At 48.5% G+C, this 24673-nt stretch overlaps 2 protein-coding genes across 6 annotated transcripts in view; one reads left to right on the forward strand and one right to left on the reverse strand.

The window, feature by feature from the left end:
* The window catches only part of MIF4GD (MIF4G domain containing), a 165895-nt gene extending 163237 nt beyond the window's left edge, over positions 1-2658 (forward strand). For 2 of the 3 annotated variants that reach the window (XM_069654811.1, XM_069654812.1), the window contains exons 4-6: positions 844-999; positions 1432-1524; positions 2195-2658. In XM_069654811.1, the coding sequence (XP_069510912.1) occupies positions 844-999; positions 1432-1524; positions 2195-2422 (477 nt within the window). In that variant the 3' untranslated portion in view covers positions 2423-2658. The remainder of the gene's footprint in view (positions 1-843; positions 1000-1431; positions 1525-2194) is intronic. The other variant, XM_069654813.1, reaches the window with a different exon arrangement.
* MRPS7 (mitochondrial ribosomal protein S7) overlaps positions 2617-24673 on the reverse strand; it is a 191836-nt gene continuing 169779 nt past the window's right edge. For all 3 annotated transcript variants that reach the window (XM_069654814.1, XM_069654815.1, XM_069654817.1), the window contains one exon: positions 2617-3554. In XM_069654814.1, the coding sequence (XP_069510915.1) occupies positions 3333-3554 (222 nt within the window). In that variant the 3' untranslated portion in view covers positions 2617-3332. The remainder of the gene's footprint in view (positions 3555-24673) is intronic.

Genomic DNA, 24673 nt, shown 5'->3' on the forward strand with positions numbered 1-24673 from the left:
TAATTCTTACTTTAATTATTGTATATAATTCCCACGATGTATGTTACCGTATGATGTGTTGCATCCATGATTGTTACCTGTATCACCCTGAAACTTCTGTACTCAAGATTTGCATATCCTGTAACTGTTGCACCCTGATACCCCTGGGTCTGGAGCACATTGCAAATGATTAAACAAACAAATGTGTAGATTTTTACCCAATTTTTCACAAAGTATATGCTGTAAAATGCACCATTTTAACCCATTATTTCAAAGGTTTTATGGGGAGCGGGGATAACCACCACAAATCCTTAATTGTTGGTATGGGCTCCTTAGAAGCGCTGAGCCACTCGTGCATATTTATGCAAATCGTTTATGCTCCTTCAGTTAAAAAATACACCACTGTAGAAACTAACTTTTTCCCTTACAGTGGATATGGCAGTTTTGACATCGGTGTGAAACCTCAAGCTTAACATGGTCTACCAAGGCCCCAAGATTTGTTTTTAGCAGAAGCTGCCACCGCTTTTTTCAACGGAGCCAACGATGACGGGAGGTTGTGATCTTTTGTGACTAGTTTCTCTTTGATATTCCCTTTTTATGTGAAATTCTGGGTCCTGTTACCCTATGGAGGGCTAGTTGCTGCAGACATTAAGATGGAGTGGGTTGTGCATATCCTCATACCTGTCCCAGCTCCCTTATTTGCAGGCTATGCTGTTATTTTCCTTTACGTAATAAAGAAATGTGTATCGAAGAAATAAAGGCATCCAGAAGGGGCAAATCGTCTTAAAGTGACTTCCGGTAGTATGATGTCGCTGGGAGTCAGATGTTGAGTTACTACCTTTTTTCCCCCCATACCACTTGCAGGCTGAGACTAAGCAGTCTGGGCAGAATGTTTTTCGCAGAGGGCTCCTAAATCGACTGCAGCAAGAATACAAGGACCGAGAGGAGCTGAGGGCACGATCTGTGCAGGAGTGGGTCTGCTATGTCTCTTTTATCTGCAACATTTTCGACTACTTGCGAGTGAGTGCCCACCTGCTGCCTTTCCTATTTTTATTCCTGTGGCACAATTGTAGATGCAGTGGGGTAGGTAGGATGCAGACTGTGGGGAAATTGAGCACCACCATTAGACAGTGTTCTTGCATTGCTGCAGAAAGTGTAGTAGGAATCAACCACGTGACCAATGCTGCATCTGTTCTCCTATGATAGCTTAATAAGTGGTTGATTGGTACAGATCCTAAACAGATCACTGCATGGATCAGCAACATAAAGCTGGGGTATATGTGAATGCCACACATGATGCTTTGTTTGATGGTGGGGTTGGGATGAATTGACCACAATGTACATTTTGAGGTGCTGGGGCGGCATAGGCTGGTCTTCTATAAAGCACTGGAGGCGTTTACTTTGACTTTTACATCAAGTATTACTTTGCTAACAACTGATAATTATTGGCAGGTGAATAATATGCCTATGTTGGCTCTGGTGAACCCCGTGTACGACTGCCTCTTTCGACTGGCCCAGCCAGATAGCTTGCAGAAAGAAGAAGAAGTGAGTACTGGTTATTTTTTGTGTAGTTGACTAGGGCGGATTATTCTTTACCTACCTAGAGGGTCTCAAACCTCCTTAAGAAAGCGGAATTGTCCTTGTAAGGAAACTTCTCTCGCAATGACAGCATTTCATAGATGACTAAAAACTGAGATGTGTGGTCCTAGGCTGTTGGGGGGGACCCTTCTTTTAAAGCTCGATTAGTACCTGTTCCCTTTCGCAATTGGTACAATTTGTGATAAGCCACACAGAGAATATCAACCATTCACACTGTGCTCAGCTATCATAAAGCAACACACATGGGACACTGGGAAAGAGGCAGAACTGCAGGAGCTGGATCCAAGGCACACACACACACGCATAGGTCAACATTGAAGTACATGTTCCAGCAGATTTTGTACTACCTATGAATACCAGTGCAAACCTCTTTAACGAATACTACTTTCTTGTAGCATGTGTGGCTGAGTTTGTCTTTAATGCACCTTTAGAGGCCCCGGAAACTGCAAGAGGCTCGCCTTCTTTCATCTCTGGGTAGATTGTTACTATAAACACGGATGAATTGGGCACCCCATAACGTCTTTTGTGTTACACTTCAAATCTGAAGACTATCTTGCTACCGTCAGACTTCCCTTTTGTACTATCACTGAAGTTTTTTTCTGCTGCCTCTTCACAGGTCGATTGCCTGGTGCTGCAGCTGCACAGAGTCGGGGATCAGTTGGAGAACATGAATGCTCAGCGGATGGATGACTTGTTTAGCCTTCTGCGGGATGGTTTTTTACTGCAAGGGGGACTCAGTTCCTTGGCTCAGCTCTTGTTGCTGGAAATAATAGAGTTTAGAGCAGCGGGCTGGAAAATGACAGACGCGGCCCACAAATACTACTATAGTGAAGTGACGGAATGACAGTACCAGGCTGCAAAGACACTAAGGGTGCTACAAAACTATCCAAAAAAGAAATTATTGAAATATTTTTTAAATTGATCTTTTTTAGTGCGTTTGTACATAGGATTTTACTGCTACCCAGTAGAAACTGTTTTATGAGATTCCAATACTTCAATGAACCGTTGCAATATCTTTTTAATAATGACCATTGTGAGAACCGTTTGCAGTGTATTTTTTAATAAACAAAATCAAACAAATTGATGAAATTCATAATTTTTAAAAGTCAAATAGCCCCGTTTATCCATGTTTAGACAGAAGTGCTTCTGGTTTACTATTAACAGAACTTGCGATAGGAAAGATTCTTGAGCATATCGGTTCATTTATTCATTACTTTTTCATCCTGGTGTAGATTGAGCTAACAGTCTCTTCTCCAACCAATGGACCTGTACACGCTATTAGTTTTCTCCAGTCACAGGTGGCAGTCGTATGTACGTTATCGAAATGTATATAAGGGAGGTCTCTGCTGATCTTTGCGTGGTTGGAAATGGTGATCAGTATTAGTGTGCACATGTTTGCCTTCTGGTGTAACAGCAATGGCTTTATTCCCCTTAGCAGAACAGTGCTACTAAGAGCTGTGATTTGCATCACCCTAACATACTCTAGGCCCAGTTGCTCTACGTGCTAGTCTGCAATACGTGGCAGCAAAAAGGGGCCTGCCCCAATTATTGAGTAGCCCATGCAAGCCTGGTGTTTATGCATATCGCCCCAGTACATCCAGCTGACTCGAATTACTGGAGGATCTGCATCCAGTTAGTGTGCCCAAATCCCAGGTGCTTCATACTGGACCTCAATGGCTGTGTACCTAATTTGGCTGCTCCTGGATCATCCCATACCAGTACCAGCTAGCGTTACACTAAGCCCAGGTTTGTTGCTACCACCAGCGGTAGTGTGCAAAGGCCCTGTTTGCCTCAGCCATTTTGTGGAGTTCGTGTTTCTTTTTAACCACATTTCCCTGGTCCGAAAAAGCTTCCAAAAGTTCCTGAGAGAGTTTCTGGTACATAAACACACGACGATGTTTGTTCTCTCTGCATTCTGTGATCATCCACTTCATAGCCAAGTATCGCCGCCGACTGTCGTGCAGGGGTACTGGTACCTGTAAATGAAATAGCAAGATCTTCATTCAAGAACAATATATATATTTTTTTTTAATAATAGAGAGTTAATGGAGCATACATTTTATAGCCTGCAGTCTTTTCAGATGGACAAGTGCTTAAATATAGAGCCTCACTCCTACCGGGAAGCATGCAGGGATAGAGATCCTTAGTGTCTTACCGAGATGCTGCCCGACTGCCGAGGTAAACCATCTCAATGCCCATATTGCTAAGGAAGAAAGCTCAACTTCTCACTACTTCAGTGAAGGGAGCGGGGGGGGGGCTCACTCTACCAACTGAAACTTGCACACTACTGAAGGCTTTACTATAACTGCACACTTCAGATGGGCATGTCCACAAAACATGATGCTGGGACATATGTCTCTACTCGGGGGATGAACACACTGCTAATTTACAAAGAGACGGGTCTGGGGGAAGAGGGCACACTTGGTGTTGATAGGCCCCCCTCATACTAAACTGAAACCCCTTACACCCGTGGAAGGAATCCTCATTATCCTACCCAGAAGAGGGGAATACTGCTGTTTAGGTATTAACTTCCCCGAACTTGTGTATGAACACCTAAGAAAAAAGCGTCCTAGATCACAAAGGGTACAAACAAAAATCTAGTATTTACATGCGTCTCCTACTGTCTCAGAGAAATAAAATGCCACATTTAGCACACTTTGTGCCTCACTGATTAAACCAGTTTCCCAGTTGTGGTCCATGGGATATGTAGAAGAACAATCCTGTCGTAAGTGTAATTCTCTGTCAGACCTTTTAAGTGGGCTGGTGATTTTTTTTTTTACGATGAGCCCTCTGCTTTCATGCAGTGATCCCAAGCAAAAGAAGTCCCATTAAAAACATGTTTCAACCGTAGTTGAGCCCTTCCCTTATGCATCCTTAGTCGTATGTGCTAGCTAAAAGCTTGAACGGCCCTGTAAATCTCACAAAGACCAGTCTGCGACAAGTGCTAGTTGGAACTCGTATAGACTTTCACACTTCAATAAAGACCACATTTGTTCTACTGACCAGAGAAAATAAAGGACTTGCATTTGTACATTCTATGGAAAAATCTCAACTGTTATAGAAGCGCTCGCTTGTTCTATATGAAACTCCATTAAAGCCTGAATATGGATAAAGCATAACTAGTGGCGATTCCCCCTCAATCCCTACGCAATATACGTTTGTGAAGTTATGTTAGGTGGATTTATACCGCACACCATGACTCCAGGCGCTCAAGTTGCTCATTAAGGAAAAGTGGGTTAGTGAGAGGGATAGGACAGATGTGCTCATCTGTTGATGTGTGCAGGAGCAACTGGCATCCGAGCTTTCTGGATGTGCTTTGTTTTGTGCACTGGCATAAGGGCAGCTTCCAATGTTTGACTGGTTTGTTGTTTTGAGGTAATTGGGTTTGGAGCTTGGTTAGAGTGATGTGCGGTTTGCCTGTTTTGGCGGACCAGAAGAAGGAGCCTGACGCACTGAGGACATTTTGAGGGTTTTATTAAATCAAGTAAATTCCTAGCTTTCCCTATTGCTAAGGGGAGGTTTTCTGCCTAACAAAATTAACTAAGGGTGCTCGTCCGTCGCCAAAAGTCCAGAGAAAATGTCTGATCGCTATAACAACTAAATGAGACCAGAATGTACAGCTTTTGATCATTTGCCTTTTCCACGGATTCACTGTGCTTCTTCTTGGGGTTACTCCAATAAAAACAAACACCATTGTTGTAGTTCCGAAAAAAAGTGTTTGAAAGAAAGTCTCTCCATTTTCATGGGGTGCTTCTCGTACGACTTCTCAATACTTTTAATATTTCAGAAGTTCAGTCACATGAGGATCTTTCTTGCACTCGTCCTCCACGCCTTTTGATATTGTTCTTTAGTCTTCTCTTTCTCACTTTTAATTCTTCAGATTCATTAAGTTTCACACGGTCTCCAATCGGTCGTTCTTGACCTGACTATGTTTAACAACTTTTGGGGCCTCTCCAAAGGCTTAGACCTCGGGTTTCTCAGGTTCTGTAACCAACCTTAACTTTGATTGTTTCTTACTATTCCTGGAAAAGTACTCCGGCCTTCTTGGACCGCTCTAGGTAATACTCTTCTGCTCTCACACAAGGTTTCTACTTCGGCTCTTAGCAGCTCTCACCTTTGAGTCAATTAGTCTTCCAGTATCTCTTATAGGGCGTGTCTGCCCTCTCCAAGCTTTATATCAGACAACTCTTGTGGTCTCGCCCCAAGACCTATAATTCAAGTTTCTGAGGTTCCTGTAACTGGTGTCCTTCGCAAGGTTTCTCATAGGGCATTCAGCCCTCTTCAGTCTTAACAACTCTCGTGGTCGATCCCAAGACCAATACATCGGGTTTCTCAGGCTCCCATAACCAGTATTGTAACTAGTTTCATACAGTTCATTCAGTCAGTTTCCTCCCTCTTTCCTGAACCACCCAGGTACCTTCTCTTGAGCTGGTCTAGTTCAGCGTTTGGGATATGGCGGCGTTTGCCTTCTCTCATTCTCCGCTTCCCACCCTACCCAAGTCTATCGCGGACTTGCCTTTTGACATTGGTTAGCTTCGGTAGGCTCTGCACACATCAGCAGATGGGAGGTTTCGCTCCTCCAGGTTAGTCTGTTCTCTGCGTGGTTTAGCGGGCCTCGGGCCCACCACAGTTACCTTGTGGCCACTCCACCAAACAGGACAGTCTCTGTGACTCAGTCCTGGCAACAGTTGCTCCACTGCTCTATTTGCTGGGCTTTTGGCATGCTCTTGCTCTCAGGCTGCCATTGGCTACGTGGCTCCACAGTGCTGGCACTCCTTGAACATACCTACGCCGGATTCCTCCTGGTTTTATGTGCATTGTCCTCCTGTACTCTGGTTTCAGGTAATGCTGGAGCTCGCCTAAACTCTAAAGAGATTGAGGAAATGTCACTACTTGGTGGATTCAAAACAGAAGGAAGATCCATGTAGGTAGATCATGTTTTCTGGACCAGGAGTTCCTTATCGGAATGGAAGTCCTTGTCCCCAAGAGGGGAGTTTCTCCCAGTGGGGCTCCACTTGCCCAGACAGCTAGAGGTTCTTGCTTGGAAGGCTCCCCTCCCTAGCCTCAAAGGGTGTTGGGGAACAGGACTAATACTCTAGATTGGTCACAGTGGGATTGTTCCCTAGCCCTCTGGGCCATGTGTTGTAGGTGAGGTGTGTGGGAGAGAATACGTGGTTTATGGGAGAGAATAAGTGGTTCGTGGGTTTTGGGGATATCTGGTTATTTGTAGTGACGTTATTATTCACCATTCTGAATGTATCCCTGGTTTATGGTTTGTAGAAGCAGGGAGTGTATGGGTTGGGCAGTCATTCATGGGGTGGCGGTCAGTGTTTCTCTGAGTGGAAAAGCCAGGTTTTAAGACATTTGTTGAAAGTGAGGTGGGTCAAGTTCCATAGATTGGTTATCGGATAGGAAAAGACAGTTCCTCTGAATGTTCTTTTCTCATAGTGGCTTGTTTCTATTTGACGGCCATTGCTGGATCTTAAGTCTCTCCTCTGCTGGTACCAGGTGATTTTTCTTTTTTTGTGTGGATGAATTCAGCTCCTTGCCTCTATAGTGATTATGAGCAATGCAGAGGGCTTTGAAGTTGGTGTTTGTTTACTGGTAGCCAGTGAAGACTTAAGGGCCAGTGTGATGTGGTTTATTCCATTTAGTCTCAGGAGTAGCCTTGCTGCAGTATTTGTTTGCTGCTATGGTTCAAAATAACAAAGTTACTCACCATAGTGACTACCTTACTCCTAGTCCATAGTCCCCTTTCCGCCATACTTTTGGGACATTCCGTCCTGTGGGACAGGACCGGAGCACTTTTGTAAAAAGCAGAACATTGAAAATGTGTCCTTTTTACACACGCAGCCGTAACCCCGCCCTCCTTAGCTCTGCCCCGTGCATCACCCTTCTGTCCTTTTCTCTGCGTGGTCGGGGCTGGGCGCACTAGCCTCACCGGGAAGACCTTTTTTCTTTCCTGTTGTCCTCTCCTGCTCCAGTTCTGCAGTCGCGTAGCCCTCGGCCTATGCCGGAGCATTTGGGATTTGCCACCTCGCAAGCATCACTTCGCTAGGGTGTATCCCCATTCTCTCTGCTTGGAGTGACTGGGACCGGATCACCGTTGGGACTTTTGTTTCTCTGTGACTCCCTTTCGGTCCGTGCACTTCAACGCCGTCTTCATAGGTGAGAGGAAATCTTCAAGAAGGCTCCTCCATCCCATTTCCAACTCTTCATTGACCGAAGAGACGCCCGGTAAATTCGTTACTTTTCAGGGCACCCGGGCCGGGGGACTCCTTCCCGGGGTCCTCCAGGTCCTGGAGGTGCTTCAAAAGCTCTGCTACCGGGGTTATACATGAGGTGCCTCGCAGGCCTAATAGGCGTACAGGGTTTTTTCCGAGGGTTTCTGCGAGGGGCCTGCCTATACCAGATCACGATCCGAGGTTCACCGATCAATTGAAAATGTGTCCTTTTTACGCAGGGTACTGCACGCGGCCATAACCTCGCCCTTCAGTCCTTTTCTATCGTCAGGGCCGAGACCATTTAAGCAATAATAGAGGATACTTATTAGAGGGGCGGGCGGGCGTATGGAGGAAAGGGGACTATGGACTAGGAGTAAGGTAGTCACTACGGGGAGTAACTTTGTTGTACTCCTACGTCCTGTCCCCTTTCCTCCATACTTTTGGGGGATTACCAAGCATTCCTTACAGAATAACGGGTGGATGGAACTCCTTTACTGAAAGAGGTTTTGAGAACAGCTTGCCCAAACTGATCTTCAGCCCTGGAGCTCAGGTCTAAGCAGAACTGTTTCACAAAAGCTGGGGGGAAAGCTCACGCAGCTGCTTTGGCAACAGTTTGATGTGTTTACAGACCGACCAATAGGTAGGAGGCAATGAGGGAAAAGCATCCGTTTTCATGTTGACCCACAAGCTGCAAAGAGGACCACCTCTGGCGTGCCCCATTGCTGGAAAAGTTGGAGATGATATTGCTGTTCATCTCACACTCTTATCCAATGCCGACTGGTGTCTGAATTAACCTGCGGTTACATTGAGGTGACCCGGGATTTGTGGAGCCTGGAGCCAAACAGAGTCTGTGTCACCCTGCTTGTTGATGTAAAACCTCACTTTAAGGGAGGTATTCAAAAAGGCAGTCGTGGCCCGCAGAGGTTGGGCCGCCATCATCACACACCAGGGGCGAACTGCGTCACAGGAGCAAGTGAAGCAATAGTCTCCCCAGAGTCGTCGGGGGCCTTGCGTGCCATCCTAACCTTGAACAAGGAACCTCGGCAGAGCCAGTACTGGCAGATCTAGGGTGTTTACTAGACACGTCAGGGGCTTCCCCAGAATTAGCCTCTAGTGGAGGATCCTCGGCAGAGCTGGTACTGCAAGGTCCGTGGTACATGACCGCCTTCCTTTGCCCCCTCAACAGAAGTGGTATCACCATGGCCGCGCGTGCGGAAAGGCTTAGGGATATACCATACAGCCGGGACTCTCAATTCTTTTGGGGACCGATTTAGCCCCAAGCAGGGGAACCTCAGGTTTAACCCTGGTCTTACAGCCACCCTGAGAGGGGCCTCGAGCCAAGACCAAGTACAGTAAGCTCCAGGTGGAGAAGCCTCAGGGCGAACCCTGGTATCCAAAGCCACAGCAAACTGGGGTCAGCCTTTGCCCCAAATGGGGAACCTTGGAAGAAAATCTGGTATTGGGAGACCGCTGCAGGGCCCCTCAGAGTAATTTCCGGTGCATCTTGCTGAGTCGAGACCAAAAAGAGTACCCGAATCTGAAGTGTTCTGCTCCCATGGAGAACCGCAGATATTTCATATGCGGGCTCCAGAGAACCGCAGATATTTCATATGCGGGCTCCAAGTCAGAATGTGCATTTACGCATCCTGGAAGACCACTACACTGAGTCAAATGCCCTTCCAAAGAGAAGGTTTTATTTAGCAAGGGTGTGATCAACTTGAATTTCCAGAAGAGAGGTTTGAAGGGTGGGGTAGGAGGAAAGGGCAAAGCAAAAACCCGCCTAAAATGAAGGACAAAACCGCACCAGTCTTCGGTGAGACAAGATTAGTCTTCCCATCGAAGTGTAGTGTGACCGACAAAAAAATATAATTTGGTGATTTGTCGGAAGGGAGATCATCTGTCCCTGTAGAGGAGGCTGATGGCCGAGAGAAAAACCCACAACCTTACCGCTGCCGCTTAAGGCGGGGCTACCAACGGGAGTTTCAGATCGGTGCGCACGGTGACCTTGAAACCCCCTGATCCCAGAGAAGGCCCAACTCCGAGACCCTAACCTCTGTGTACAAGGGGCCTTAGCTGAAGCTGCCGCCAGGACCAACAAACGGGTCCCTGTTGTGCACATAGCGTGGAGAAAAAACTGCTCGTCCCAAAGGAAAAGCTCCCAGCACCAGTCGACATGAAAGTTGGTGTAAGGGAGGTATCCAAAATGGCTGCCGTGGTCCAAGGAGGCTGGGCTGCCATTTAGTCAACACCTGAAGAGAAATGCGTCATAGAAATGAGGCAACTGCCCCCTCAGGGTGGTCAGGGTTCTTAAACACTTAGCCTTGAAACAAGGATCCGCGGCCGAGCCGGCACTGGCAGATCTAGGATGTTTAGTGGACATCCTAGGAACTGACCCAGAATTAGCCTCCAATGGAGGAAACTTGGCAGAGCCGGTACTGGAAGGCCTGCTGCTGATCACCTTTACCCCCCCTCGACAGAATCAGTATCACCACACCCCAAGCGTGGGACCGTTGAGGAATGTATCCTACCGACAGGACCCTTAGAGGATCCCTCGACTCCGTCGGTAGTGTATTTAGGAGGAACCTTGGGTTTTAACCCGGGACAGATAGCTCCCTCAAGAGGGGCCTCGAGCCGTGGCTCGGTGTGACAAGCACCAGAAACTGACCTCAGGGCGTACCCCGGTATCAGTGTGGAAAACTCCAGAAATGGAGACCTCAGGGCGAACCCCAGTATCCAGAGCCAAAGACGAACTGAGCTGAACCTTAACACCCACATGGTGAACCTTGGAACCACGTCTGGTTTTGGCAGGTCCTCTGAGGGACCCTCAGAACACTCCGGTGGGCATATTAGGCCCTTGAGGCACCTCAGGGGAATCCCTGGTAACAGAGCTACACAAGCCCCTCCACAACATCTGAAACTTCCCAAAAAAACTCATCCTCAGCCTAGGGCTTAGGCGGATGGTTGCTAGGAGGTTCGACCCCCGGCCGGGTCCACATAGATCAGAGGAGCAAAAGCAGGAGGGAGTGAGACAGTAGGAGGCAGCGGAGCCCATGCACGCCGATCAAAGGGCAGAACATGTTACTATTTCTGAAAGGAATGCTCCCAGTACCAGACGCTGTGAACGTAGGTGTAAGGGAGGTATCCAAAATGGCCACCGTAAGCCACACAGGTCGGGCCGCCATTTGTCGCCACCTTAAGAGAACTGCGTCACATGTGTAGCTGAGGCAATTGCCTCCTCAGGAGAGTTAGGGACTTAAATAACACTTTAACCTTACAAGGAACCTCGTCAGAGCCAGTACTGGGTGGTCTCGGATGCTTAGTCGACATCTTCGAACCAGTCTCAAAATTAGCCTCAACCGGAACAACCTCAGACAAGCCAGTACCAGAGGGAATGGGGTCTGTGATCCCCCAACCTCTTTGCCCCCTCGACAGAACCGTTACCACCACAACCCTGTGCATGGGACGGTTGAGGACAATACCTCACCGACAAGACCCTCAGAGAAGGCCTCTCAGATCTGTCGATATAGACTTTAGCCTCGAGGAACCTCAGGTTTCAACATGGTTACAGTGGGGAAAACTCCAGAAACAGAGACCTCAGGGTGAACCTTGGTATCCCATCACCCAGTCGAACTGGGCTTAACTTTAGCACCGTGATGGTGAACCTCGGAACAATGTCCGGTACTGGCAGGTCCGTCAGAACCCTCGGAGGAATCTCCAGTACGCCCATTAGACCCTTGGGGCACCTCAGGGGAAACCCTGGTGACAGAGCTACAAGAAAGGCTCTTAAAGTATTCCCTCATGGGGTCAGAGTGCATAAGTCTCTGAAACATCCCAAAAAAGGCATCATCTGACAAAGAGGCTGCCAGGAAGCGAGACTGTATGCGGTAGAGGCATCCGAGCACGCCAGTCATAGGAAGGGCAGAACGGATTCACACATGTCATGTGGATAAGGTTGTCCACGAAAAAGGTTCCCAGCACCTGCCGACGATAGCGTGGGTGTGAGGGAAGAATCCAAAATGGCCACCGTAGACCATGCGGGAACGCCCACCATTTTGTTAACATCTGAGGAGAAATGCGTCACATGTGTAGATGAGGCAGTTGACTCCGATTGGTCAGGGGACTTGACTGAAATGTTAGCCACGACACAAGGATCCTCGGCAGAGCCGCTACTATGGGGCCTTGGATGTTTACTGGACATCCTGTCCCTTGAATTAGCCTCCAAAGGAGGAACCTCGCCTACGCCAGTAACAAAGGAGATACGGTCAACTACCTTTCCCTGTGCCCCCTCAATAGAACTGGTACCTCTGCGAGTGTGGGAAAGTTGAGGAATCCACCTCACAGACAAGACCTTTACAGGCCTCCCAGTTCTGTTGGTACACACCTTAGCCGCTCGGAACAGAGTCCGGTCTTAATAGCTCCCTCGAGAGGGGCCTTGAACCGTGGTTCGTTACAGAAAGCCTCAACAGAGGCCTCAGGGTGCACCCCGGTGTCTGTGGGAAGCTCCAGACAAGGAGACCTCGGAGCGAACTCCGGTACCCAAAGCCTCAGCACGACTATGCTGGTTATTAGCACCTGATCGGTGAACCTCGGATCGTGATCTGGTATAGGCAGGCTCTTCGCAAAAACCCTTGGAGAAAACCCGGTACGCCTATTAGGCCTGCGAGGCACCTCAGGTATAACCCCGGTAGCAGAGCTTTTGAAGCCCCTCCAAGACCTGGAGGACCTCGGGAAGGAGTCCCCCGGCCCGGGTGCCCTGAAAAGTAACGAATTTACCGGGCGTCTCTTTGGTCAATGAAGAGTTGGAAATGGGATGGAGGAACCTTCTGGAAGATTTCCTCCCACCTACGAAGACGACGTTGAAGTGCACGGACCGAAAGGGAGTCGCAGAGAAACAAAAGTCCCAATGGTGATCCGGTCCCAGACACTCCAAGCAGAGAGAATGGGGATCCACCCTAGTGAAGTGATGCTCACAAGAAGAATAAGTGGCAAATCCCAAACGCTCTGGCATAGGCCGAGGGCTACGCGACCGCAGAACCGCAGCAGGAGAGAAGGACAACGGGAAAGAAAAAAAAGACGGTCTTCCCGGTGATGCTAGTGCGTCCAGCCCCGACCACGCGGAGAAAAGAACGGAAGGGTGATGCACGGGGCGGAGCTAAAGAGGGCGGGGTTACAGCTGCGTGTGTAAAAGGACATTTTCAATTTTATGCTTTTTACAAAGGTGCTCTGGTTCCGTCCCACAGGACGGATTGTCCCAAAAGTATGGAGGAAAGGGGACGGGACGTAGGAGTATTAGCAATACTACTGCAGCCCCAAGCTCCTTAATTACAGGTTGACCTCTTTACAGTGTCTCTGCAGATCGCCCAGCAGCCTATTTGAAAAGCACCATTGTTTGGTCAAACATCTTTTGACAAAGCTGCAGGGTGTGGTAGGCCAGAATCAGGACTCAGACAGCGAGCCAATGTTTACTCTTATTTTTGTCAGGGGCAAATAACCTACCCCCACTAACTTCTCCTGTTCTAATAAAAGGGTGCTTGCCAGTGTCAGAATGCCCATGGACCTAGTCTAACCTATCACTGTCCCTATTCCTCAAAGAAAACATCTAAATTACAAAATTAATAACAGGACTGGGCATAAATGAGGGGCTGGATTTTGACCCTGTGATCTCCCCCGCCCCCCCCCCCATCCCTTCTCAGTTAAGAGTTCCAATTCATACAAGTTAACAACTGGGTGCTGCTGGGACCTCCTCCAGGTCCAGTCCAAGTCACACTCCATCTCCTCCAACTTCAGGAGTGGTTCACCCTCCCCCCCCTTTCCGGCATTCTCTCAGCCTTACTCCTGGGGTATTTGTTGTCTTTTCTTCACTTCCCCCTCTATGAGGTTCACCCTCTACTCCGGGGTTCACCTCCAAGTTTTCCCAACCCTGGCTTCTCCCCCCCCCCCCCCCCTATGGGACGTTTGCTCGGTTTAAACCATATTATCATATTATATGATATGGCATGGATAATGCACCTATACACAAGTGTTTGAAGGCGTGTATGTATGTAGGACAATGCATTACTTACCGTAAAAGCATTTCTGATGGTTGTATCTGCTTAGATTCACATGCTGTGGATAGTCCGACATCCAGTGGTCACTACGGAGTATTGCATTTTGTTTTCGTAGTCGAAAAGGGGACGTCGACAAGGCGTGTCTGTAACACTATCCCTATAGTGACGTGCATTGTACCCACAATCCCTCACGCGTCGCTGTCTCTGTTTGTATTTTTTCTGCCCTGAGGGAGCCTATTGGACGTGAGGGAGTACAGAAAAGAGAGAGATAGATAAAGGATGTCTATGTTCCTTCCATCTGAGCGGGGAGGAAGGGTGGGCGCATGTGAATCTAAGAAGATACAATCATCAGAAATGCTTTTACGGTAAGTAATGCATGGTCTTCTGATGTTTGTTAATCTGCTTAGAATCGCATGCTGTGCACAGACTAGCGAGCAGTACCCGGAGTTGGAGGTGGGTTGTGAGAAGGAACAGTAGAGAAAAGATGTCTTAATACCGCCTTTCCCACCTGGGAATCAGATCTAGAGTGGGCATCTAGACAGTAGTGTTTTGTAAAGGTATGTACAGAACTTCAGGTTGCCGCTTTGCAAATGGACTCAAGAGGGACATTCGCAATGAATGCTATGGAAGCCCCAGTGCCACGAGTAGAATGTGCTCTTGGCTTGAAGGGTAGTTCTCTCTTAGCAAGAGTGTAACGGAGAGTGATGCATTGGACAATCCATCTAGATATAGTGGATTTTGAAACTGCATCTCCTTCTCTTCCTGCTGCCACTGAGACAAAGAACTGATTAGTCTTTCTCAGAGGTCTAGTTCTTTCCATATAAAACATGACGGCTCTGCGCACATCTAGTGTATGCAGGCTCCTTTCTCCTAAATTTGAAGGGTTTTGAAAGAACGTTGGTAGTTCTATAGACTGGTTGACATGGAATTTTGAAATAAATTTTGGTGCAAACCTAGGATGTGTGCGAAAAACCACCTTATCTTTGTGAACTGTTACAAAGGGGTCTAGTATAGAGAGCGCCTGTAGTTCACTCACTCTCTTAATGGAGGTGATAGCTATTAAGAAAGCAGTCTTAAGAGTGAGGTCCTTAAGGGATGCCGTGTGCATGGGGTCAAAGTGTGAGCCCATAAGCCTGGTAAGTAACGCGTTTAGGTCCCATCCGGGACCTGGGTTGGCTATAGGAGGGTGTATCCTCTTTACTCCCTCCATGAAGGCTTTAATAACTGGGACTTTCCACCATGACACTTTGAGTTGAGAAGTGGTGTATGCGCAAAGTGCAGCTAGATGAACTTTAATAGAATTAAAGACCAATCCTGAGTCTAATAAGTGAGTCAGGTACAGAACAATATGTGTGGGAGAGCAGTCAACAGGGTTCACGCTCTTATTTCTACACCAGATGACAAATCTCTTCCATTTGCTAGAATAGCAGTAACGAGTGTTAGGTTTCCTAGCCTCCCTAAGAATCTCCATGCATCTTTGAGGGAGTTATAAATGTCCAAATTCTATGACCTCAGGAGCGCCAGGCTGCTAAGTTCAGGGTCTGTGGGCATGGGTGTAGCGTTCTGCCCTTGTCCTGTGACAGCATGTTGTACGGGCAAGGAAGTTTCATTGGAGCCGATACAGACATCTCCATCAAGTGACCGAACCATGGCTGCCGGGCCCACATAGGGGCCACTCGTATCATGGTGACTGGTTCCTGGTGCATCTTGTGCACTATCTTGTTGAGAAGGGGAGTGGGGGGGGGGGAGAGGGGAGGGGAGAGAGGAGGGGGGAGAGCGTAAACCAATTTCCCTGACCATGTTATCCAGAGACCGTTCCCTTTGGACTGGTTCTGGGGTTACCCGGAGGCGTAATCTTGGCATTGGGAGTTCTCCAGAGTTGCAAACAAATCTATTTCTGGGAATCCCCATTGTGTGAAAACGAAGACGAGGTCTTCTTGTAACCGCCATTCGTACTCTGCGGGCAGAGGGAAGTCTCTGCTGAGTTTGCCTGCTAGCAGATTGAGTTCCCCTGGTACATGTTGTGACAACAGGAACACACTTCCACATGTTCTGGGACAGCTTGGACAGTCCTGGAGAGCGAGTGCCCCTTGCTTGTTCGGGTAGTATATGGCTGTGGTGCTGTCTGTGAGGACCATCACTGTCTTCCCTTGCAGGTGTGCCTGGAAAGCATTCAGTGCTTTGAAGACTGCTAGCAGTTCCAGCAAGTTTATGTGTTTGGACGCTACACTCGGAGTCCAAACTCCGTGTGCAGTCTGATGGGATAGGTGAGCCCCCCATCCTGTGAGGGATGCGTCTGTGGTTAGAGTGGCCTCCACTGCGGGGGTGGCGAATGGTTTCCCTATTACAATGTTTTCTTTCGACCACCACCGTAACGAGAGTACAAAGGCCTGCGAGACCACCACTAGATCGTCCCATTGTCCACTGGCCTGACGCCACTGGCTGTTGAGCCACTCTTGCATTGGGCCCATGCGCAGACACGCCATCATTCCAGGCAAACGCATTGCTTTGCGTACCGTCACCTCTTGACCGGCCACATATTGAGGGATCTGAAACAGCATATTTTGGACCCTCTCGTTGGAGGGGAAGACGAGGCCGTCCTTTGTTCGAATTAGAGCCCCTAGGAATTGTTTGATCTGGCTGGGGTCTAGGCTGGACTTCTCGTTGATGAAGAAGCCCAGTTGGAACAAAAGGTCTACAGTCTTTTGGGTATTTGAGAAGCATGTCTCGTAAGAATTCCCTGTTATGAGCCAATCGTCGAAGTAAAGGTATACTGGGATGGACAACCTGCGCAGGTGGGCCGCTGCCACTGCTTTTGTGAATACCCTTGGTGCTGACGCTATGCCGAAGGGTAGCACTCTGAACTGGTAGTGTTTGCCCTCTACCATGAACCTGAGGTATTTTCTGTGCGCTGGCAACATTAAAATATGAAAGTATGCATCTTTCATGTCCAGTGTTGTCATGTAATCTCCCTGTGAAAGTAGGGGGATTACTTCCTGTAGGGTCACCATGCGAAATTTTTGAGGTTTGACAAATTTGTTCGCTGGGCGCAGATCTAATACAGGGCGCATGGTCAAGTCCTTTTTGGGTACAAGGAAGTACACTGAATAAATACCTTCCGTTACCTGTGATAGAGGCACGACCTCTATTGCTCCTTTTAGTAGCAGCAGTTCCACTTCTTGAAGAATGGCGAGGTGCTCCGGAGATAAGCGTCGTCCCCTTGGGGGTCTGTACTTGGGGGACCGACTGAATTCTATGCAGTAACCGCGGGCTATGGTTGACAATACCCACCGGTCTGATGTTATTCCCTCCCATGTTGGTAGGAAAGATGTTAACCGGCCCCCGACCGGCGATGCATGGGAGGGGGCCCGAACCTCCGGGTCATTTGGTGTTGGTAGCCGGGGATCTTCTGGGAGTGGGGCCCCGACCTCTACCCTTGCCACGGTGCTGTCCTCTTTGTGTGTACTGGCCACTGGTTCCCTGAGTAGAGGACCAGTTGCCTGCAGTGTACTGCTGTTGTTGTTGCTGTTGTTGGCGTTGGCCTCGAAAAAGCGTTTGTTGCCGAATCTTCGCTTATTGGGAGGCCTTGAGATTTGGTCTAAAGTCTTGAGGGTGTCGAAATCCTTCTTCGCAGTCTCCAGTGCGTAGTCCACTGCCTTCCCAAAGAGGTTAGAATCCTCTATTGTTTTATTAATGAGTGACGCCTGGGTTTCTGGCTTAAACCCGGAATTGCAGAGTTAGACATGACGCTTCAGAAGTATTCCCTGGACTAAAGAACGGCCAGCTGTTTCTGCAGCATCAAGAGTGTTTTTAATGATGCTCTGGTTAACTAGAGTTCCTTCTGTTACTGTGGTCAAAAAGCGAGTTCTTAAAGGCTCAAGGACTTCCTCGAGGTCCTGCCGTAATTTGCCCCATTGGGCATCAGCATAACTTGCCAGTAGGGTAGTATTATTGGCAATTCTGGTTGAAAAAGCTGCCGAGGCTGTAATTCTTTTACCTAGGGCGTAGAGTTTCTTTCCTTCTTTGTCTGGGGGTGTTTCGCTGGTTGACAGCGGAACCCCTGCTTTTTTCCTTGTGGTAGTTACCACCAAGGAGTCTGGAATTGAGTGACCCCTAATATATAATGGGTCTGAATGAGAGGGAGTAAACGGTTTTTCCATTCTGGGATTGACCCCTCTGACCAGTGCCGGTGTAGACAGCGATGGAGTGATTTGTCTCTTAACTGAGGTGAGGAGGGGAATGGTTTGGCTAGTGGGAGGTTTTTCTTTGATGATTCTTTCTAAAAAATCACTATCGGGAGTAATTTCACCAGTTTCAATCTCAAAACGCGCTGCTGCCTTCCGTAGTAGCGCTTTGACGGTGGGTTGATCATCTATTGGAGGAGGAGGGAAGGTTTATGATCTCAAGGTCTGTAGACTGTTGGTGACTGTCAAGGCTGTGAGCCACCTTCATCTGGGTCTTCCTCGAAGCCCCCCCCACCTATGTCAAGGTTTCCCTCAAAACCTTCTTTGAGGTTCTGTTGGTCTTCATTATCCAAGAATTTCTCGTCCTCTTGGAAGTGAGGGTCTTCTTCAATGAGGTCGTAGGTATTCGATTCCTCTTGAAGGGGGTTAAATAGCCTAGGGTATTTAGCCCTGGGGTCCTCATGCAGTACCTCTCTTGGGAGTTTTTTGTTCAGGAGTGGACATAAATCTTTCCAGTTTCTCCATACACGATTGGAATCTCTCAAGAGTCCAATGTGGTAACTCAGAACGGTCTGGAGGCGAAAAAGGAGGCTGTTCTGCCTGTAGCCGTTTCGATCTGTCCCATAACGTCGAGGATAAAGTCCCTTTGCCTTCTGAGAAACCTTCTTGTAGGCTAGGGCCTTCTTTCGATGATGGGAGCCGTCCCTGCCTCCCTTCCGGCATTCTTGACGTTTCCCTGTCCTTGTGAGTGGTTTTCGGCGTATCACTCGCCGTCAGTTTCTGGCCGTCTGTGGAAACTATACGCGCCAAGCTCTCGACGATTAGCTTCTCCGTGGAGGGTTCGTCTGGCATCGTGCTGGGCGGTGCCGAGTCTCTTTCGGCGACGATAGCACTCTTATGAGGCGCGTCGCCTGGTATCTTGGTGGTAGCGCCCTTGTCTGCAAGTAGCCCAGTCGATAGTTGCAGCTGCGGTGGCGGGGAGGGCTTTCGACCCTTACGATCAGTGGAGGACACTGGTGGTTCCGGCGTCTCCGTTGGCGCTATGGCTTTCTTCGTCTTTGACGAAGAAGTGCCGTGGGTTGTGTGTTTATGTTTATGCCTTCTGTGTTCGTCAGTGTCGCCAGGGTGTTCATCCCCATAAGTAGGGCATGCGCCGAACTGGTCGGGGCCGGCGACAGACGTCGAGGAGCGGGTACGCTCCCTAGAGAGGTCTACGACTTCCAAAACGGAGGTCGGGTTATCACTATCCTCGTCACATACGGCGGCGGGTGAGGAATCAGCTCTAGACATAGCGTAGGCTGCCCACCTCTTGACCCTGCGGTCCTTTAAAGTTTTCGGGTGAAGTAGTTTACAGGCCGCATAGCCTTCCTCGTTGTGGTCGAGGGGTAAGCAACGGTTACACCGCTTGTGCTGGCCTTTCCATGTAAATTTGCCCTTACAGTGTGGGCAAAATCTAAACAGAGTCCTCTCCATAGCTGAGGATATAGATACGAGTGATATCGACCCTGAAGGAAAAGGAGAAAGGCATTCTCAGAAATAGAAGAAATGTCCCACGACCCCACTCTCCCTACTGTCTTAGGCTGGCGAGGCCAGGCCACGTGTTCGGCAGCGCCGAAGGATCTCCTCCGTCCAAGTCACCGCTGTCGAAGTTCTTACTCGACGGTGAAACAGCTTCGCAGCTTCGACATCGAAGGAGGGATCTAATGTAATGTATTTAATAATAGATAACGACCAAAGGGTCGAGTAAATGTTTTTGCAATTTCTCTCGAGGAGCTACGCGTTAAGGCGACCAATATCTGGGCGGTAAAAAACAATCTGAGGGACCTCGACGCGTGAGGTATTGTGGGTACAATGCACGTCACTATAGGGATAGTGTTACAGACACGCCTTGTCGACGTCCCCTTTTCGACTACGAAAACAAAATGCAATACTCCGCAGTGACTACTGTATGTCAGACTATGCACAGCATGTGATTCTAAGCAGATTAACAAACATCAGAAATACACACACACACACTTTTTTTGTTCTCCCATGCTTTGTTTCTTTTCTGGTATGTGTTCTGGTTCTCCCCCTCTGGAAAACTTTCCATCTTTCGCTCTCTTTTGACCACCTCGCTTTCCTCTGGAGCCACAGCGTACATGCTTGCTGTGCTCAGTTGGATGGGCGTGGAGCGGTTATGGTGAATCCATGTGTACAGCTCTTCAGTTCGGCTCTTCGGTTTCCCTGAGGTCTTCCTTCCTCGGGTTTCCAGGTTGGCAGAGTCACTTGTGCACCCAGTCAGCCGGGCTCCACATTAGCTGGGAGAGGCTTTGCCTCCCCTTTCTTGCGGATATGTAGGCTGAGCAGTCTCGCTTGCACGACAGTTCAACTGGGCTCCACTTTGGCCAACTGAGGCCTCCTTTTTGCAGTGTCTCATTACTGCTCTGGTGGCATCCGTTCCTTCCCAGTTGCGCACCCTTGGACAAACTGCCAATACCGGTGTTTGCTCGCTCTCACCAGGCACACCCCTCCCTACAGGTTGTTGCTATTCAATTCAGCAGGGCTTGCCAAAACTCTTCTGTGACTGGTTGCCAGAGCTGGTTCCTTCGTTTCTCCTCCATCTTAAAAAAGTTAAATGCCCAGTTAGCCATTGCAAAAGTGTGTGTATGAAGGATATCTAGGATTCTCATTAACCAAAGGAGTTATTAGCTGTGGGGGAGGGCTGGCGAGCTATATCCTTCTCAGGACCCCTGTCCTAAGGGAGGAATCACGCCAAAAGGGATCCTGCTGGCACGGTCCCCTGGGGTGTAGGCACAGCAGGCTCACCTTCCTAGTCCAAAATATGGGGACAGGGGCACCCTGGAATCTTCATAATGAGCAAATTTGGTCCATGGCCTCTTACGCTGCAGGAGACTCACTAATCCTTGCAGCACTCCCTTGATCATTTGTGTTTGGGAAGATGTATGTAGCATCAAGAAGCCTGCATCCTCCAGCTGCCCACAGAAAGTGCGTTGGTTTTGTCCTTGCAAAGATCCCCTCATCTTCTGCTATTGCCATAAGTAATAAAGTGCTTTACGCCAATTTAAAGCATACATGGAGTGAAACTTCTCTGAAAAGTCCACACATTTTGAAGTTTATCCCTCAAACCTGTCCCTGGTCCATAAGGAAGAACCAGAGGGGCATTGGGTCGGGGGGGGGGGGCAGGGTTGAGGGCTCTTCTTGGGGACCTGTGTTCTTAGGCCATCGAGTTTTGTCTGACAGTCTTAGAACAGGGCTGGGAACCTTCAGTATATTCTTCCAGATCTTCGACAGTTGGACGTGTCTTTCGACGCGTCTCTTGGCCCATTTGCTGCCGAGATGATGTTTGCGAGACTCTTGCGGCTCTCCAGTGTCTCTGGAAGGGATTGCGACAGCCCTAGCGGCTTCATCGATGTTTGTGACGTTGCCAAAACCTTATGGATCGGCGCGCTATTATGATGTGTCTCTGCGCTCTTATGAACTTTGGTGCCCACGCCCTTGTGAGTGGAGCGCCCGGACACATGCCGCCTCAACGGTTGCAGGGAGGGCTGCCGACTCTGGATTCCATTGATGATATCGGCATACCCGTCCCGATGAGTCCGTTGAGGGGGTGGAGGGGGGGGGTGTTTTCCTTTCTGTTTAGCATGTGCGTCCCCATTGCCGGAGTGTACACTCGCCATAGCAGAACCAGTGGCCTGCCTGCCAGGGACGGGGGACTCTAGCGTGGCTGCTCCAAAGATAGGTCAATGGCCTCTGTGGCGGAGCCACGGCTGTTGCTCATTTCCTCGTCACTCTGCGCCTGCAGCGGCGGGGGAGCTACCCTTGACCCGCATCATGGCGTAGGCCACCCACCGTGTAACTCGCCTTTCTTTTATGGCCTAGGACGTAAAAGCTTGCAAGACCGACAGGACTCCTCCTGGTAATCTTGAGGTAGACACTTATTACACCTCTGGTGTTTGTCTTTCCAGGGATACTTGCCTTTGCAAGAAGGGTAAAATTTAAGAAGGTGTCCTGTCCATAGCTCAGGTTTATAGTGACAGCAAAACCAGAAGGGAAAAGAGGGGAGAAGGCATTCTTGAAAAGAAACAGAGCCCTGGACCCCACTCTCCCTACTTTGTAGGCCTGGCCTGAGGCCGCTGGGTCCACAGCATCGACCAGAGCACCAGTCGCCAAAGTCTGGAGATGTCTTTAACGGTCTTCGGCGTTGGCTGTGAAGTAGTCGTCGATGAAGGAGCCAAATAATAAAACGACCGAAGGTCGTGGACAAAGATATTGGCAAATTTTCGAGTTCTGCATAAGGCGACCAGCTAGCTGGGTGGAAAAAAACAATCTGAGGGACCTTGACACGTGAAGGATCTTGGGTACACTGCACCTCATTTTAGGGATAGTGTTACAAGCACGCCCAAGTCGACGTCCCCTTTCAATCCTCGAAAGACAAGATGCAATACTCCACGATTACCACAAGATGTTGGACTATGCACAGCATGTGACTAAGCAGATTCACAAGCATCGGTTTTAGTTAAGCATTCTTTAAAATTTAAAAAGGCAATTGGTTTCAATAGTCAAGCAAACTTTGGAATCACTTTGCAAGGATGTGCCAATACATTTCTCCTACACCATGAAGTGACTTCAATAACAAGGACAGTATTGCATTCATCATGAACACCAATATACTTTTTAGACTCTTGGTTTCAGAAAGGAGAGTTAAGGAAATGGAAAGGTTAGAACATACTTTCTTATAACAGGAAGACCGTTTTGAATCCTATAATGAAATCTAGCTAGGCCTTTACCAGCAGTAAGTGTTCAACAAATTAAAACTTATGAAGGATCAAGCAATGCTGAAGTCAATAGAATAGAAGGGTGCCTTTAAGGAGCCAGGTCAGCCAAAGTCAATTGGACAAAGTCTATAGTTCTGATGCACTTCTTGGATAAAGTCTTTCACAAATCCAGATAGTTCATAAAGATCACTTAAAGGAACACTTAAGTCTGGGCAATAAGAACCCCAAACACCCAAGTACCTCTGGTCTGAAGGTGGTCCAGCTGGATTCAGTATTGCTACATCGAAGCTGACACTTATTCCTGGGCCTCAGTCGTGGGCACAAGAGGGAGGACGTATTGTGGGCTCCTGCTGCATAACTCGGGAAAGGACTTTGGCAGCTTCAGATCTTCAATTCAGCGGCTCGCAAACTGTAACGATGCAGAACGAATATCCCTAGTTGTACTTTCCTTGCTCCCTCGGTCCTGGGCTCTGGTGAGGGTATTCTGGGTCGGGATTTCCTGCTTCTGAAGTGTCCTTAGGAGGCTCCTGGAGCTTTTGGCCAGATTCGTTCTGCGGAAGATATTGCACTCTGTAATTGACACTCGGCCCTGGCATTAATCTTCTGCAGCACTGGAGAGGCACAGCAAGTCAAGTCTGGGATTGCGCCAAAGTGGAGTTAGTCTCAGAGCTAGTTTGTCCCACCAGCCCAAGGGGAGAGGTCTTTCCGTCCGGAGCGTCTCTGCCAATGCGAAAAAGGAGGTCATCACAGCAGCAGGGCTTCACCGGGCAATTAGAGGTCCAGGTTGCAGCAGGCTTCTCTTCATAATTTCTTCTTCGGATGTTTCTTCCAGTGGTTGACTCTGCCTGTAGTCACAAGAACCTCGCCTTTTTAAGCTTGTTTGCATTCATTCACAGGCCTAGACTGTCTTTTACACAGCAGGGTGGCTGTCCTTCCCGGAAAAAGCCAGGCAGCCAATCAGGACTGGTTTTGTTCAGGTACACCTAGAGACAAAAGGACAGTGGAGTTTCGGGACCCTCCCTCACTTCCTGTCCTTCCAGACACTGCAGCCAGGAGCGGGCTACAGGGCTGCAGCCAGGAGCGAGCTTCAGGGCTGAAGCCAGCCAAAACAAAACACCAAGAAAGACCTCACAAACAGAAAATGGTGAGAAAAAGAAGACTGGGTCCATTTTGACAAAATGGACACCAATGGGTGCTGTACTGCAGCTGTGAGGGTTCAGCTTGCGGTAAAACGCACACTGGTAGTAACAAGTAAACCACTGCCACCAGCCATTTAAAGTAGTAAGGGTAACAAAAATGTTATATGAGAAAGTAGGATAAGGGGCTACTAGCTAACCCCCCCAGAACTCCACATAAGATGGTGTGTGCTGGACCTACAAAGTAAAAAGGTAAGCAAGATCAATTTCACCTTGCTATTCTTAGAAAAGGTATTTAAAGAGAAATCCAAGGAACCTTTCAGTGACACTGCACTGAGGGTGCTGTGTGTAACTATACAAAAAGCAGATGCCTATGGAGTGTGTCAGACTCCAAAAACAGTGAACACTTAAAATCCTAGTCAGGGACAAAGACAGGAGGGAGTGAGAAAAACGTTCCACTCAGGAGTTAAAATTAAAAAAGTTCTGAAAAAGAGCTAGTGGTCTCTAAGGTGGGAGGAAATTAGCACAGAAGTGAAAATTCTCCCAAACATCATCAACATCGAGACAGAGGCCCTTGAGGGACAAATTCGACAAGCAGCACTCTCTACTGGAAACATTTTCCAAACTAGCACCATCCAATCGAGAAAAGAAAAAGGTTACCACGGGTAAGTACATTGTTATGTTACGTTGTTACGCCCTTTTTTCAGTATTAGATGAAGGCAAATGGAT

Source organism: Ambystoma mexicanum, chromosome 3q (assembly GCF_040938575.1).
Source record: "Ambystoma mexicanum isolate Mex_15411 chromosome 3q, UKY_AmexF1_1, whole genome shotgun sequence".
In the NCBI taxonomy this organism is placed as follows: Eukaryota; Metazoa; Chordata; class Amphibia; order Caudata; family Ambystomatidae; genus Ambystoma; species Ambystoma mexicanum.